The sequence below is a fragment of the Schistocerca cancellata genome, chromosome 7 (assembly GCF_023864275.1).
Source record: "Schistocerca cancellata isolate TAMUIC-IGC-003103 chromosome 7, iqSchCanc2.1, whole genome shotgun sequence".
Taxonomy (NCBI): Eukaryota; Metazoa; Arthropoda; class Insecta; order Orthoptera; family Acrididae; genus Schistocerca; species Schistocerca cancellata.
Window position 1 is genome coordinate 597,159,929 of NC_064632.1, and position 18,076 is coordinate 597,178,004.

The following is an 18,076-nucleotide window of genomic DNA, read 5'->3' on the forward strand; positions in this document are numbered from 1 at the left end:
CTCATACTGTTTTAAAACTGCAAATTTAATGCTGTCATTTATTCATGTATACTTTATATGTCTTTTCTCTGAGCCCATTTTATCACCATTACACTTGAGTTTTACAATTTAAATACTTCATTAATTTTGAATTTCCAGTCGTTTCAGTTTTATGGTATTTCAGCTCATTTTTACTGCCCAAGTAACTTACATCTTACAGCTCGTTACATATTATAAACTGCCCGTCTTATGTTTCTGCTCTGTGATGAAAAATTGTAAAACATATGGAAGTTATTTAGCAAATTAGTAAACAAGGGCTTTATAATTACAGGTTACCCATATTTAGAAATTACGTCTGATAAGGCTACTGGCCACTTAACTGTTCCTGTCCGGTCATTATCTATGGGTGAAGATTGTTTCTCTCTGACATACAGTGCACCACAACATGGTTCCTTGATGGTGAAGCTGACCGACAAAGATAGTGAAAATTTACTAGAGCTTACTCCAGAGTTTACTTTTGAGGTATGTCAGTTAATTATTTCTTAGCATATGGCAACTTGTTTTGCATGTACTCAATTTATTTAATTTAAGTGAATAATGATGAATTAATCTTTCGTTTTAAATTGGAGATCCATGTTTTAGACTACGAGATTTGCTCTACGAGTAATACTATCTTTTCTAGATATTCCTGTTGTTGTTGTCCTCAGTCCAAAGACTGGTTTGATGCAGCTCTCCATGCTACTCTGTCCTGCGCAAGCCTCTTCATCTCCGAGTAACTACTATAACATACATCCATCTGAATCCGCTTAGTCTCCCTCTACGATTTTTACCCTCCACGCTGCCCTCCAATACTAAATTGGTGATCCCTTGATGCCTCAGAACATGTCCTACCAACCGATCCCTTCTTCTGGTCAAGTTGTGCCACAAACTTCTCTTCTCCCCAATCCTATTCAATACCTCCTCATTAGTTATGTGATCTACCCATCTAATCTTCAACATCCTTCCGTAGCACCCTATTTCAAAATCTTTTATTCTCTTCTTGTCTAAACTGTTTATAATCCACGTTTCACATAGTTGCCTATAGAGATTGAGGACTATCCTCCAGAGAAATCGGTGATCGTGTCGGACGGAACTGAGCAACTGTGATGCGGATCAGCAATCGCTGGCTTCAGGAGGGAGTGGTGGAGCGACAGGACTGACTTCACCCGGCTCGCTGCGCCACTGCACGCGGTCGTCCTACACAGTATACAAATACTTTGAGGAAATCTTCTGATTTAATCCGACTGCACTCCATTACCCTCGTTACACTTTTGTTGAGTTTTATCCAATATCCTCCTTTCAACACACTTTCCATTCAGTTCAACTGTTCTTCGAAGTCCTTTGCTGTCTCTGACAGAATTACAATGTCATCGGCAATCCTCAAGGTTTTTATTTCTTCTCCCTGGATTTTAATTCCTACTCCAAATTTTTCTTTGGTTTCCTTTATTGCTTGTTCAATGTAAAGGTGAATGCATTCGGGATAGGCTACAACCCTGTCTCACTCCCTTCTCAACCGTTGCTTCGCTTTCGTGCCTCTCGATTCTCTTAACTGCCTTCTGGTTTCAGTATAAATTGTAAATAGACCATCGCTTCGGCCTTTCATTGCTGTGTCGAATTCTTCATGCAGTCTCCCATCTCATCTTCATCTACGTCCTCTTCCGTTTCCATAATGTGTCCATCAAGTACATCTACCTCATATATATTCACTATATACTCCATCCACCTTTCAGCTTTCCCTTCTTTGCTTAGGATTGGTTTACCATCTGAGCTCTAGATATTCATGCAGGTGGTTCTCTTTTCTCCGAACGTCTCTTTAATTTTTCTGTACGCAGTATCTATCTTACCCCTAGTGAAACATGATTCTACATCCTTACATTTGTCCTCTAGCCATTCCTACTTAGCAGTTTAGCACTTCCTGTCGATCTCATTTTTGAGAGGTTTGTATTCCATTTCGCGGCTTCATTTGCTGCATTTTTATATTTTATCCTTTCATCGATTAAATTCAGTATCTGTTGTGTTACCCAAGGATTTCTAGTAGTCCTCGTCTTTTTATCTACTTGATCCTCTGCTGCCTTCACTATTTCATCTCTCAAAGCTACCGATTCATCTCCCCCTGTATTCTTTTCCCCTGTTCTTGTTAGTCGTTCCCTAATGCAACCTCTATAACCTCTGGTTCTTTCAGTTTATCCAGGTCCCATCTCCTTAAATTCCTACCTTTCTGGAATTTCTTCACTTTTAATCTACAGATCATAACCAACAAATTGTGGTCAGTGTGGTGTCACCGCCAGACACCACACTTGCTAGGTGGTAGCTTTAAATCGGCCGCGGTCCATTAGTACATGTCGTACCCGCGTGTCGCCACTGTCAGTAATTGCAGACCGAGCGCCACCACACGGCAGGTCTTGAGAGACGTACTAGGACTCGCCCCAGTTGTACGACGACTTTGCTAGCGACTACACTGACGAAGCCTTTCTCTCATTTGCCGAGAGACAGTTAGAATAGCCTTCAGCTAAGTCCATGGCTACGACCTAGCAAGGCGCCATTAACCATTTCTAGAGAGAGTCTCACTTGTATCATCAAGAATGCTGTATACACATGATGGATTAAAGTTAAGTATTCCAGCAGCTACGTACTTTTCTTTATAGCATTCATTAAGTATCCTGTTTCAGACTTAACGCAAGCCGGCGTGAGTTGACGCGTGCCCTTTCGGCCTCCTATTGCAACACAGTGTTGGCTCTTCTGCCAACACATAAGTCAGAGTCCACATCTGCCCCTGAAATGTCTTACAATTTAAAACCTGGTTTCTAGATCTCTGTCTTACCATTATATAATCAATCTGAAACCTTCCAGTGTCTCCAGGGCTCTTCCATGTGTATAACTTTCTATCATTATTCTTAAACCAAGTCTTATCGATGATCAGGTTGTGCTGTGTGCAGAATTCTACAAGGCAGCTTTCTCTTTCTTTCCTTATCAAAAAAAAAAAAAAAAAAAAATGGTTCAAATGGCTCTGAGCACTATGGGAGTCAACTGCTGTGGTCATCAGTCCCCTAGAACTTAGAACTATTTAAACCTAACTAACCTAAGGACATCACACACCCATGCCCGAGGCAGGATTCGAACCTGCGACCGTAGCAGCAGCGCGGCTCCGGACTGGAGTGCCTAGAACCGCACGGCCACCGAGGCCGGCTTTCCTTATCCCCAGTCCATATTCACCTACTACTTCTTCTTCTCTTCCTTTTTCTGTTATCGAATTCCGGCCCCCATAAATATTAAATTTTCATCTCCCTTAACTACTTGAATAATTTATCTCATCATACATTTATTCAAACTCTTACAGGCTTTCACAATAACTACGCACCCTAAGACCCAGAGTTGCAATATTAAAAGGTTTCGCTGGTTTCGTTGTCTAAGGGCTGGGATTCGTAGTTGCCGCATTACAAGTCAAATACTTCTGAGTCTGCAGTACACAATATGAAGAGACACAAGAATCGAATGGTCGAATGTTCCTATCACTCGGCAATTGCGAATTAATCTAGAAATTTATAAATGAAAGAGTGCAATTAAATAAAATCTCCAGGTAATATCTTAACGACTTTAAATGATGAGTCCGATAGTAGAAGTACTTTTGAGAATGTGGTATATTTCTGCAAAACACTTATTGGTGTCGATGGTGGAGCAATTAAATAAAATATAAGTTGAATAACACGGAAACAATAGGTTCCTACTGCACGTAATTAGTTGCGAACAAGAACATAGCCCGCGAGCTGTTCACTTGTAAACGTCCAGCACCTCTCGTGTCGTGTCCTGCACTGTCCGTGTCCTGTGCCGTCCTGCCCACAACTACTCTTCCAGAATCCCCCCGTGTCCTCTCCGGAAACGGTGCTCCTCCGTAACCTCCATACGACTCTCTTAGTAACGAGCGCTGTGATTGGCTAGAGCGCTCCCGTCATGTCTTACGGCTAATGCACACTCACATATATAAAACACATACGAAATACTGGATTTACATTTAAATACTTGAAATTAAATAAATATTCCTGCGGCTGGTCCATAAACACGCTCTAATACACATTGTTAAATACATAATCAATTAAATGAACACATATCAAAAGAAAAGAACCAAAAGGTAGGCCAGGAACCTAATCTCTGTTGTTTCGAAAACACAGTGAATATTTAACCAATTACTTCATGAATAGTATATATCGGATATATACAAAGACATAGGTGAATAAATATATTTATAAGCATGCTGCTACCGTTTTTTCGTGTAACTGTGGAGTACTTATGGCCTGACGCAATCGATAGTAATCGGCCACTTTGACCTCCAATAACTCACGTATTATTCAAGTTACATGCCTGTAATTTATACCAATTTAGGTTTACACTAACAGCTTTCTAAAGATACGTCGATCGACAAAATCTGAAGAACCGTTTAGATTTTTGAAATTCGTTGCTGGGTGTTACTTGTATAATTTACCGTCACATACTAAACTGTAAACTAATAAAGATATTGAAAATCTGATTACACATCAGAATCGTCATGGAAATAACAGTAACGTACATGTTTCTTTTTGAGGTATCATGACAAGGTTCATGGTTCAGCAGATGTAGATATTTACACCTTTCATATTCATGGGTACACAAACTTCTTCCATCGATTTCATTGTTATCATCAATGTAATGTACTCATGTTCTTTTAAACATTCTGACCAGTTAGAATTATCCCATTTCTCAAATCTCAATTTTACGATTAGGTTCTTCGAAAAAATTTTGTAATGTAAGACTTTTATTCTTCTACTACACTATAATAATGTACCTTAACCATTATCCAAATACACTTACAGATCCCAAGAAATAATCCACACTTTACATAGAACATACAGTTGCACATCATATGTATCATCACCAACACATTAATAAATTACTGAATACTTAACAAAGAGATAGTGCGCATTTTTTGTCATTAGTTACATAAATTCATGTTCAGAATAATTCATATTCATCATAGTAGTCAATTTACATATCCTAAATTAACTGAAATTATTTGATAAAATTCATTTTCCTCTTTTGAATATTAACTGCTTTGAGAGTAAAGCTGATTTTATATAAGTTATCTGTAGTGAAACTCTTTTCAGTTAAGAATTCTACAGAATCAAGATCACACTTACGAAACCCTACTGAATAATGAAAAATATCATGCTCTCCACTGAGTAGTGATCATGAAAACGATGGTCACCTCTAAGCCCTCTGATAATAAAAGTCCCAGCGATTATGGACCGTGTCAGTTGCCGAATGAAGCGGTATCATACTTCAGGTATTCTGAAGAATATAGTACCTGTTTTAAGGTAGATTCAAAAAACGTGAGACATGTCTATGCAAAACAGTGAGACCTGGATAGAATGTTTTGAGAACAACATAAAACCTGCAAGTTTCGCCAGAAGCTGGGTAGTATGACACTTCCCGAAACGTCGCGAGATATCAACGCTACCACCCAGCTGGAGACCCGAGAAACCTTCATCAATAGTTTACGCCGGGAAAGCCTACAGTCACATATCTTATCTTGTTTTTCTATCCTTATCTGAAGTAGTTGTTCCTTCTCATGCACAGTAACTTCCTTACAAGGAGAAAATCTATTAAATCTTCCACTAGACATTTGATTTCTCCATCTTTAATATTTAATATTTCTTCAGGTGTAAAACCTGTACTTTGTTGCTTTAACGAGTTCACTATTTGTTTAAATGCTGTCACATACTTGAACCAAAATTTGTTAATTTCGGGGCAGGAAGTCCTACATAATGGCCCAATCTTTCTCATATATCTCTGGCGGATTACTTGATTGGTGCAAGTAGATATATGCACAAACTGTTTTTAGTTATCTGCTTCACAGTCTTTCCATAGCATTGAGCGGAACTGAGTGCCATGATCAGATAACACTTTATTTGGTTTACCTATGGTCACAAAATGGTCCAGGACAATTTTATTATACATTGCTTTCCTAAATGCGAATAGCTTTATAAATTTAGAAAAATGCTCTACAATTATTGAAATGTATCCAGAGTTAGCTGAGATCCCAAGTAATGGCCTCGAAACGTCTAAAATGACTATATCTATTTCCTTTCGAATTTCAGCTGAATGACATAAGGTCCCTGAAGAATGGTTCATGTTCTATCACGTTCACGTGACGTTCATAACCTACTACCATTCCTGGTGTATTTGAAAATAACTGTCCTTTCACCATCAGCATTTTAAGTCACGCCTCTTTTTGTTCTCTTGAAATCCTGTCAGTTAAGTCTAATAGCCGCATAAAATTCTGTTCTTTGTTGTTATTCTCGACCATAGCTCAAACATTATAGTTTTCAACATCATCTCCTAGCCCATAATTCACTCCTAAGTGATTTACCTGCAGTCGAATTGAGTGACATTGCGCTAATCTGTTGGCACGTTCAAAAGGAATCCTCAGAGTTTTCCCTTCTACCCAAAACATAATCATTTCCTGTTCACATTCAATTAAAAGTTGCTGTTTAATTAGCCAATTAATGCTCAAAAGTTTTTTCATACTCAAGTCCTGCACCACTATGAATATACAGGGTGTTACAAAAAGGTACGGCCAAACTTTCAGGAAACATCCCTCACACACAAATAAAGAAAAGATGTTATGTGGAGATGTGTCCGGAAACGCTTAATTTCCATGTTAGAGCTTATATAAGTTTCGTCAGTATGTACTGTACTTCCTTGATTCACCGCCAGTTGGCCCAATTGAAGGAAGGTAATGTTGACTTCGGTGCTTGTGTTGACATGCGACTCATTGCTCTACAGTACTAGCATCAAGCACATCAGTACGTAGCATCAACAGGTTAGTGTTCATCACGAACGTGGTTTTGCAGTCAGTGCAATGTTTACAAATGCGGAGTTGGCAGATGCCCATTTGATGTATGGATTAGCACGGGGCAATGGCCGTGGCGCGGTACGTTTGTATCGAGACAGATTTCCAGAACGAAGGTGTCCCGACAGGAAGACGTCGAAGCAATTGATCTGCGTCTTAGGGAGCACGGAACATTCCAGCCTATGACTCGCGGCTGGGGAAGACCTAGAACGACGAGGACACCTGCAATGGACGAGGCAATTTTTCGTGCAGTTGACGATAACCCTAATGTCAGCGTCAGAGAAGTTGCTGCTGTACTAGGTAACGTTGACCACGTCACTGTATGGAGAGTGCTACGGCAGAAGCAGTTGTTTCCGTACCATGTACAGCGTGTGCAGGCACTATCAGCAGCTGATTGGCCTCCACAGGTACACTTCTGCGAATGGTTCATCCAACAATGTCCCCCCAGGGGCTCAGCATTCATTTGCTTGGCGACCCCGGGGTCCTGAGCTGGGGACTGGTCAGCGCCGCCAGTCTCCTGTCACCGTAAACCCCTGACATGCTTCAGCGACCACCGCATGGCGCGGCGGTGGAATGTTGTGTGCTGCGGGTAATGGTAATCTTGGCTTGACCGCCTGGATTGCGAGGAAGGTAAACCTCTATAAAAACCCCTCAATCTTACGGTGTGCTGCGCGCCTATAAGATACATGGCTGTTGTGTTGGATCAGTCGCAAGCGGGAAACCTGTGGGGCAACTGCCGCACCCCAGTTGTATAAGGCTTACTCAGGCACACGGGGCTCTGTCTGAGCGGACCTTTAGTTCCCTAGCTGCTCGTGGGACCACAATGGACCCTTCGACCTCTACATTTCCCCCTACCAGTGGATTGGGTGGACCACTGGTAGGAAAACACACCCCATCAAAAAAGCGACTTCGTGCTGCGAGTCATCCAGCGCCTGGTGTTACTAGAGATTTATCAGACTGTCGTAACAGAGCACATGCTGATAACCAGAATGTGTTTTTGATTGTCAAACGAAAGAAAGGTAGCTTTGAGAGGGTTTCTCCCTTTTACATCCACAAGGGTCTTGAGGGAATTGCAGGAACACTGAAATCTGTGAAGCGACTGCGCAATGGGACTCTGTTAGTTGAAACTTCTAGTTCCCGTCAAGTCACTTCTCTTCGGAAAGCGACCTGTCTCGGAGAGTACGCTATCGAGATCGAGCTCCACTCCACTTTGAACTATAGTAAGGGTGTTGTAATATGTAGGGACTTGGTGGATATCCCCAAGGACGAGTTGAAATCTGAGTGGGCTGACGAAGGTATTGTCGACGTGCAGCATATTATGAAACGAGTCGATGGGGACCTAGTCAAATCCGACTCGTTTATTCTCACATTCAATTGCCCGAGACTCCCAGAGCATGTTAAAGCGGGTTTCTTACGTTTGCCAGTACGGCCATATTTCCCCAACCCAATGCGCTGTTTTAAATGTCAGCGCATTGGGCATATTACGTTGGGATGCAATGGGATAGCCACTTGTGGTAAATGTGGTCAGCCTGCCCATGAAAGAGCCGGTTGCTCATCGCCTGTGAAGTGCGTGAATTGCTCTGTGAGTCACCCTGTCTGGAGCCGGGTCTGCCCCATCTATCTCGAGGAACGGAAGATACAGGAGATCAAAATATCTAAGCGCATCCCCTATGGTGAGGCCAATAAGCTCTTTAAGGCCATGCAGCCACCTGTGTTTACATCTTTTGCTTCCACTCTGCAGAAGCTGGTACAGTTGGCCACTGTTGCTACACAAACGGAGGTTGCGAGTGTCAGCACTAATACCTGCGTTTGCCAGTGCACATGTGCTACTGCGGTTGTTTTGCAACCTGCAGCTCTCCCCACAACGTCGGACAAGGCCGTGGTTGCTGACATTGGGGTACTTCCTGCCCCTCCCCATATGGCGCCTTCTGCCCAGGCGGGTAAAGCTCCAACTGTTGACAAGGTTCTGCATTCTAAGCCCCCCAAGACGAAGACGCCGAAGGTGAAGGTTTTGCCACCTGAGGAGACTAGTCAGGGTCAGTCCGATGACGATGCCATCGTACTGTCTGACATCTCCCTCGGGTCGCCATCGGAGCTGATGGACATTGATGTCGACCGGGGGCGATATTCTCGCCCCAGGAATAAATCTCCAGCCAGTATGGGCTCTCCTCCAAAGCACAGAAGCAGGGTGAAAATTCAGCCATCCTGATCACTGGCTCCCATATTACAGTGGAACCTGAATGGGTTCAGGACGCACGTGGCCGAATTACAACTCCTTGTATGAGAGCGCCGCTTGTGCTTATGTCTCCAAGAGACACATTTTCAGGCCACTGATGCTCCTTCTTTACGGGGCTATACCGTGTATCAAAAAGATGATCTGATGGGGGAAAGGGCAAAGGGCGGTGTTGTGGTTTTTGTCTGTGCCATGCACCACTCATCTGAGCTCCTTCTAGTTACGGACTTGCAAGCAGTTGCAGCTGACCTTCTTGTGGGGCAAAGGCTCACAATCTGTTCCGTTTACTTACCGCCTCAGGATGCAATAGACTCTGAGGCTCTCACCGACCTTATTAGCCAACTCCCCCGCCCATTTCTCCTTCTGGGGGACTTCAGTGCTCATAATGTCTCATGGGGCTCTACGACTACTTGCCCCAGGGGTCGCATTCTGGAAAGCCTCATGGTGTCCGAAGAACTGTGCATCCTCAACTCTGGTGCTCCCACTCATTTCTGTACTGCTTCTGAGTCGTCGTCAGCTATCGACCTTTCCTTTTGCTCTCCAGCACTCGCGGATTCTGCTCTGTGGGAGGTTGCCACTGACCTCCATTCTAGTGACCACTTCCCCATTTGGATTCGCCTCCTGGATGAGGCTGTGGTACTACCAGTGCCGCCCATGTGGCACCTCTGCAGAGCTGACTGGACACTTTTCAGCCATTTAGCTGTTTTGGAACACCGTGACAGCGTCCACGAATGGATCGACCACGTTACAGCCGTGATCTCCCATGCTGCTGAATCATCGATCCCACGGTCCTCAAGTCATCCCAAGAGGCGTCCTGTCCCTTGCTGGACCACTGAGTGCCGCTCAGCCATCCGAGCCCGCCGTGCAGCTCTGCGCCGCTTCAAGTGCCGTCCCTCAGCTGACAATCTTGCCTTTCCGGTGGCAAGGGCCAAGGCGCGGCGAGTGATTAAAGAGAGCAAACGACGGTCATGGCAATCGTTCTTGAACTTCATCTCCCGCTCCACTAGTTCTGCGAAAGTATGGGAAGCCATCAGGAGGATTTCCGTGAAACGCAGCCAACTACCTGTCACGGCATTGCTGCATCAGGGATGTCTCCTCACGGCGCCGAGAGACATTGCCCAGACACTGGCCATGCATTTTGCAGAATCAACTGCCACTATTAACTGTGATCCATATTTCTGCCGCTACCGCACTGCCATCGAGAGGGATCACTTGGACTTCTGGTCTCCAAATTCTGAACCCTACAACTGCCCCTTCACAATGTGGGAACTGGATTCGGCGCTGTCTGTGGCTCATGATACTGCGCCAGGTGATTATAAAATCCCGTACAGCATGCTGCAGCACTTGTTGCTGCCATCCAAGGAAGTTCTCCTGAATTGTTTTAATATGATATTGTCATCCGGCATGTTCCCTGACTCGTGGAGGGAGGCGATTTTGATTCCCCTCCTCAAACCGGGAAAGGACCTAATGCATCCCAGTAGTTATCGGAGTATTGCTTTGACGAGCTGTGTCGGGAAGACATTGGAACGCATGGTCAACCGTCGCCTGGTTTGGCTGCTCGAGACCAGGCAGCTCCTTAGCCACTCTCAGTGTGGCTTTCGGAGATGTCGTTCAACTATAGACGACTTGCCCTGCTTGAGGCGGCCATCCAGCAGGCCTTCCTACGTCACCAGCATTGTCTGGGTGTATTCTTTGACATTAATAAGGCGTATGACACTACTTGGCGCCGCCTTATCCTCAATCAACCCCATCAGTGGGGCTTTCGTGGCCATCTCCCCATCTTCATTCGGTCCTTTCTTTCCCGACGCCTCTTTCGATATCGGGTTGGTAATGTGCTATCTGACTTGTACGTGCAGGAGAATGGTGTTCCTCAGGGAAGCGTTTTAAGTGTCACCCTCTTTGCCATCGCCATTAACATTATCACGTCCACTATCAGGAGTCCGGCCCAGTGCTCCTTGTTTGTGGACGATTTTGCTGTTTTCTGTTCTTCCTCCAGTCTTGTCACTGTTAGTCGGCAGCTGCAGCTTACGATAAAGCGATTAGAGGCATGGACTGCGAAGACGGGTTTTACCTTTTCTGCAGACAAATGTGTGTGTGTTCATTTTAATAGTTCTCGACGTGCTTTTACCTCCCCTGAATTGCGTCTGAGGGACACCATTCTTCTTTTTAGAGACACTCTGAGGTTCCTGGGCCTCACCTTTGATTCCGAGTTGTCGTGGTGACCGCACCTTGAAGACCTAGAGGTGCGGGCCCTGAAGGCACTGAATATTTTGAAGTGTCAGAGCCATCGGTCCTGGGGAGCAGATCGGGCGCGTCTGCTGCAGTTTTATAGGGCTTTCGTCCGGTCGCGTCTTGACTATGGATGCACCGTGTATGGGTCAGCGAGGCTTTCGTTTCTGAAGATTCTTGACGCAGTACACCATGAGGGTATCAGGCTGGCTACTGGTGCCTTCCGTACCAGTCCCATCCCCAGCCTGTGTGCTGAGGCAGGGGAACCGCCGCTCGCCATCCGGCGGAAACTCCTCATGGTGCGATGGGTGTGTCAATTCCCTGCCTGTCCTACCTCCCCTGTGTACCCTGCTGTTGCCCGACCGCCTATGGAACGCCTCTTTTCCAGTCGCCCCAGGGTAACGAGACCATTTGGGATTCGTGCCAAGCATTTGCTTGAGTCCCTTGGTGTGGAGCGTGTGGCACCCCAACTCCAGGGTTTTACCAGCCTGCGTCCCTGGTTGCTCCAGAGGCCCAGCGTCCTTTTAGACTTGTCGGAGTACCGGAGGAGCTGCACTCCTGCGTTTGTTTTTACCTCCTTATTTTACGATATTTTAAACCAGCATCCCGACCATTTACCAGTATTTACGGATGGCTCTAAACAGGGGGACTCTGTTGGTTGTGCTGTTGTTTTCCCTGATCGAGTCGCTAAGTTACGACTTCCTGCGGCGTTTGTCATCTTTGATGCAGAATTGTTTGCGACCTTGCGGGCATTGGAGCAGATGAGATGTGTTCCCAGTCTTAAGTTTCGCATCTGTTCTGACTCCCTGAGTGGCCTTCAGACCATGCAACACTTGTACCCAGCGGTTACGGTCGTCCAGAACATCCATGATGCCCTACTCCACCTGCAACGGCAGGGGAAAGAGGTTTCTTTCTGCTGGCTGCCGGGGCACGTGGGTATTAGGGGAAACGAACTGGCGGATGTGGCTGCCAAAGATGCATGTTCCCTCCCTCACGTTGTTGAATGTGCCATCCCCCTCCATGCTGTTACCTCCCTTTTGCGTTTTCGTGTTATGCGTCAATGGGAATAGAAGTGGCTGGCAGTCGGTGAAAATAAGCTGCATTTGGTCAAGGCCACCACGCGGCCATGGCGTACGTCCTACCAGTCACGCAGGCAGGATGAGGTTCTCCTCATTCGCCTCTGCATCGGGCACAGTCCCTTAACGCATGGTTTTTTACTCTGGCGGGAGGATCCCCCAATCTGCAGTGCTTGTTGTTGCTGTTGTTGTGGTCTTCAGTCCTGAGACTGGTTTGATGCAGCTCTCCATGCTACTCTATCCTGTGCAAGCTTCTTCATCTCCCAGTACCTACTGCTACCTACATCCTTCTGAATCTGCTTAGTGTATTCATCTCTTGGTCTCCCTCTACGATTTTTACCCTCCACGCTGCCCTCCAGTACTAAATTGGTGATTCCTTGATGCCTCAGAACATTTCCTACCAACCGATCCCTACTTCTGGCCAAGTTGTGCCACAAACTTCTCTTCTCCCCAATCCTATTCAATACTTCCTCATTAGTTATGTGATCTACCCATCTAATCTTCTGCATTGCTTGTGACGTCCAAATTACTGTCCACCACATTTTACTTGACTATCCTTTATTCTTTGACCAGAGGGCGGTGGTTTCCTTGCCACCAGATTTGCCCTCTATTTTGCAAGACGACGCAACGACTGTGGTTAAAGTCTTACGGTTTCGTGTCCTGTCCAATTTGTTGCCTCGGATTTTAGGGAGAGGATTTTAATGTGCTGCTGGGTGACTGGCTCACCCAGGTTTTAAGTAAGAGGTCTGCCAGTCACGATTACCTACTTGTTTCACTTCGATTTCTGTTCTCTTTTCCTCGTGTTTCCTTTCCTTTTTTAGTGCGTTTCTTCTCCTCTTGTTTTGCCTCTGTATGTGAGGATTTGGAAATGCGTCAGGCCTGTGCCTTTTAGCCGTTCTCCTTGTTCGCTGTCCGTCTTCGTCCCTTCACCGCATGTGTTCCTGTTTCTATGCGTTTGGGCACTGATGACCACGCTGTTTAGCGCCCGAAAACCTCAAACCACACACACACACTTCAACAATGTGTCAATCCTCATTTCAGTGCAAATGTTCTCTTTACAGATGAGGTTTCATTCCAACGTGATCAAATTGTAAATTTTCACAATCCACATGTGTGGGCTGACGAGAATCCGCACGCAATTGTGCAATCACGTCATCAACACAGATTTTCTGTGAACGTTTGGGCAGGCATTGTTGGTGATGTCTTGATTGGGCCCCACGTTCTTCCACCTACACTCAATGGAGCACGTTATCATGATTTCATACGGGATACTCTACCTGTGCTGCTAGAATATGTGCCTTTACAAGTACAACACAACATGTGGTTTATGCACGATGGAGCTCCTGCACATTTCAGTCGAAGTGTTCGTACGCTTCTCAACAACAGATTCGGTGACCGATGGATTGATAGAGGCGGACCAATTCCATGGCCTTCACGCTCTCCTGACCTCAACCCTCTTGACTTTCATTTATGGGGGCATTTGAAAGCTCTTGTCTACGCAACCGCGATACCAAATGTAGAGGCTCTTCGTGCTCGTATTGTGGACGGCTGTGATACAATACGCCATTCTCCAGGGCTGCATCAGCGCATCAGGGATTCCATGCGACTGAGGGTGGATGCATGTATCGTCGCTAACGGAGGACATTTTGAACATCTCCTGTAGCAAAGTGTTTGAAGTCACGCTGGTACGTTCCGTTGCTGTGTGTTTCCATTCCATGATTAATGTGATTTGAAGAGAAGTAATAAAATGAGCTCTAACATGGAAAGTAAGCATTTCTGGACACATGTCCACATAACATATTTTCTTTCTTTGTGTGTGAGGAATGTTTCCTGAAAGTTTGGCCGTACCTTTTTGTAACGCCCTGTATGTGTAAAGGATTGCCTTTGTATTTCAAAAGCAAACAATATTTGATATTTAATCAGTTTTCTCACTTTCCCAGTGGCTCATATTGCTTTTACTCCTTGCACATGCACTTATTCCAAGCCTGGTTGTTCGTTGATCATCTCAAAGGCTGCATTGGAAATAGCACTGATCTGCTCCTCTGTATCTCACGAAACATACACATCATGACTGTAAATCTCTACTGGTATTTGCGTTTTTGTGTCGTCTGTTTTCCTCGCTCTTCTGTTGTCTGGGTTCCTCGTTCTTCCGTAACAAATCCTTTTCAAGAGCCACGTCTTGCCAATAAATCTGACCTATTCTTACCGCCCATCGTTTATCTGGAGGATTTTTTCCTCCTCTTCTCGTATATATCCTTGACTACTTTCTAAATGTTGCATATCTTCTTGATCCTCTTCACTCTCTTCATTTAGTTTTACTTCTGAGTCACGCTGCATTTCAGTAATTTCATTTATGGTTTCTTTTAACAACTCTGTTGCTTTATTATTGGCTACACGCAGGTCACTAATGTTTCCATTACTTATTTCTTCCAGAGGAAATATAAACAAGTCTTCGCTACTGGTTTCAGCTGCATCATTCTCCAGATGTAACTCTTATTTTCTTCACCTCGACATCGTGTTTTTCATCCTCGTTTATGAAGCCTGAATCATACTTGTATCGTCCCTCTTCATCCTGTGTTGACGTTGCATCTGTAAGGTTTTAAACTATTTCAGCCAAAACACTGTCGTTCTCATGTACTATAGTTCCATCGGGTAAACATCTTATTACGTCACTACTATTTTCGGAATAGCTTGCATCATGGTGGACTTCTGCTTCCAGTGAATACACATCAAAATCCGAATGAGTTTCTATCATTTTAATTCCCGGATCATCTTCATTTTTCCCTTCGAAAATTACCTTCTTTTTGACAGTCTTCTCTAACTGTTGTTTGCGTTCGGAGAATACAATTATGTCATCAAAATCTATTTCACTTCTGGAAAACCTCCGTTCTGATCTATGATATACATTTCTCTTCCTCTAACTACATTCTCATTCCATTTCATTCCATTTGATCATTTTCAGTTTCGTCTATCAGGCTAACGACCTTTTCGTATCTAATGCCATGTGTTTGTATCCCAATGTTACTTTTTTAATGTCTCTATTGTGAAACTCGATTCAGCTCGACCGTGCTCAGCCTTTCTGCCCTTATCTACGCGCTTATAGTATTTTCTGTCGTCTTTTCTTGGGTCAGTTTCTAGTTTGCACGCCCGACAGCGCCGAAATGTACGTGGCTGTTTGTTTTTCTCGTCTCTGTGCCCTCTACAATTATTGAAGTTACCTCTATCACGGCTGGCAAACTTTCCTCTCACAAGATATCTCATCATATTTATTTGGTCCCCATTTCGACCTCCTCTTTCACGTACATTTTGGTTCCTGAAACTTCCTCACAGTAGGCAACAAGGTAGTCTGTTCGTGATTCTCTGACATTTTTGCGACGGCGAACTCTCGCAACAATCTGTTTGTTTTCACAAACCAAAACTCCTTCAAAACATTCTCTCTTAACTCTGAAAACGTCATATTTGTCGTGTCTAAGTTCGAACCCCATCTTTTTGAGGTACTTGTTATAACATCAACTGCTAAATTATTCATTTTTGTGTGTCTAATTTCCTTTGCTAGCACTCAAGTCTTTATGAAATCCGCCGGATCCGAACCTGCCTGTTTGGTTTGAGCTTTGCATTTCTCCTCTTTGCTCAACAGCTCTGATTTTCGCTCAACCGCAGTAGTACGAGTTGCTTTATTTTGCAGTTCTATCCGTATTGACTTTATTTCATTACGAATTTGTGTAGGCACATCACCTTCACTGCTTTGTACTTGCATGAAACCGGTTTGTACTTTCGTGACACTGTCTTTGGAGTGACACCAAATTAAATTTCGTTGCGTCCGTTATTTCGGTCTTTATTAACTGACAGAGATCCTGTAATTTATTCCCTACCATCGGTTTCACATTTTCTTCTATTCTTTCAGATCTTTCATTGATACTTGTTACTTATTTCTCGACCTTTTTTTAAGTCACCTTTTACTGAAGAAATTTGCCGGCCGGTGTGGCCAAGCGGTTAAAGGCGCTTCAGTCCGGAACCGCGCTACTCCTATGGTCGCAGATTCGAATCCTGCTTCGGGCATGGATGTGTGTGATGTCCTTAGGTTAGTTAGGTTTAAGTAGTTCTAAATTCTAGGGGACTGATGACCTTAGAAGTTAAGTCCCATAGTGCTCAGAGCCATTTGAACCATTTGAACTGAAGAAATTTAAGAAATGAGTTGGCGATTTATCTGGGTATACATATGCAACGAGTCGGTTTTTTGAATTTTTCGGAAGGTATATTCTACTGTTCACTAGTTTTCGGGCCACCGCAAGCTCTTCATGAGATGAAGGTGTTACAGGAACATTATATCGGGGACCAAGTGTAGTTAAACGCTGTGGTGATGGGACTAGCGAAAATGACGGTGAAATGTCGAGACGACATGTAGTTCCACCTTTTACGCAATGACACAAACTCAGCACAATAGGCTGTAGGGTGGTAGGACTGAACCAAAGTAACACACCAGGCAATCACCATCGCCAGTTACACCGAACATTTTATTTGGTACCTTTAAACAAGAGAACTTGACAAATAAAACCCTCACATGTTTAAAACTACCACACATCTTTAAAATTGACATTCAGATCAAAATAAATTACTTCAATTCTAAACGTTCATAAAAACGCGGCACTTATGGCCTATTACACATTTACCGAAATGAGTTAAATTTTATACACTCTAAATTGTAATCAAGCCGAAGAACAGTTCACTAAAATTTAACTAATGTACTCTTTCCTTGCGACAGTGATTGTCATTACCAAAATAATTTATAGTCCAGGCAACAGTCAGATACCATGGCATACAACAGGTTAGTTAAATGGTAGGCACCACATAATTTAGCCTATAAAATATCATGTGAGCAAACAAGCTCGTGCGATTCAACAACTACGCTTAGAAAACGGACGCCCGCCCGTTCAGCTGTATCCAGTACGGGCTCGACATGGACCCCCAGACGGGAGCAGTAACGGTCACGAATGGGCACCAGAAAATCCCACAACTAGTGGGTATCTACGACAGACTGACATCTGCCTTAAATAACTAGAAACACATCATCAGTAAAATTAATACATGAACTTAATTACAATATCGATCTGCTGTCATTGAAGGAATTCTAGTACCACCATCAATAGAATCCGTTTCCACACAATTACAACTGGCCTCTCAATAACTGGTAAGAATTAAGGAAACTACTGATTTCAAAATTATACACGTGTCTCTCAGTCACGCTATTAGTTCAAACAGAAACGTAACAGTAATGTTATTACAATTCAGAGATAAATATATCCATATAGCGACTGGCCATCTTAAGTCCGTGGTGTGATATAAATACAATAACCAGCTGGTACTTAAACAAAGACCGGCAAACTGCTTTCAGTGGCGGTTAAACATTGACAGTACGGATCTACAACGGAATGCCCCAGCACTCCAGGCCCTTGTAAATGCCGGCCGCTGTGGCCGAGCGGTTCTAGGCCCTTCAGTCCGGAACCGCGCGACCGCTACAGTCGCAGGTTCGAATCCTGCCTCGGGCATGGATGTGTGTGACGTCCTTAGGTGAGTTGGGTTTAAGTAGTTGTAGGGGACTGATGACCTCAGATGTTAAGTCCCATAGTGCTCAGAGCC

At 44.2% G+C, this 18,076-nt stretch overlaps 1 protein-coding gene across 2 annotated transcripts in view; it reads left to right on the plus strand.

Moving 5' to 3' along the window:
- The window catches only part of LOC126092114 (titin-like), a 511,816-nt gene that overhangs the window by 206,806 nt on the left and 286,934 nt on the right, over positions 1-18,076 (plus strand). For both annotated transcript variants that reach the window (XM_049907552.1, XM_049907553.1), the window contains one exon: positions 311-501. In XM_049907552.1, the coding sequence (XP_049763509.1) occupies positions 311-501 (191 nt within the window). The remainder of the gene's footprint in view (positions 1-310; positions 502-18,076) is intronic.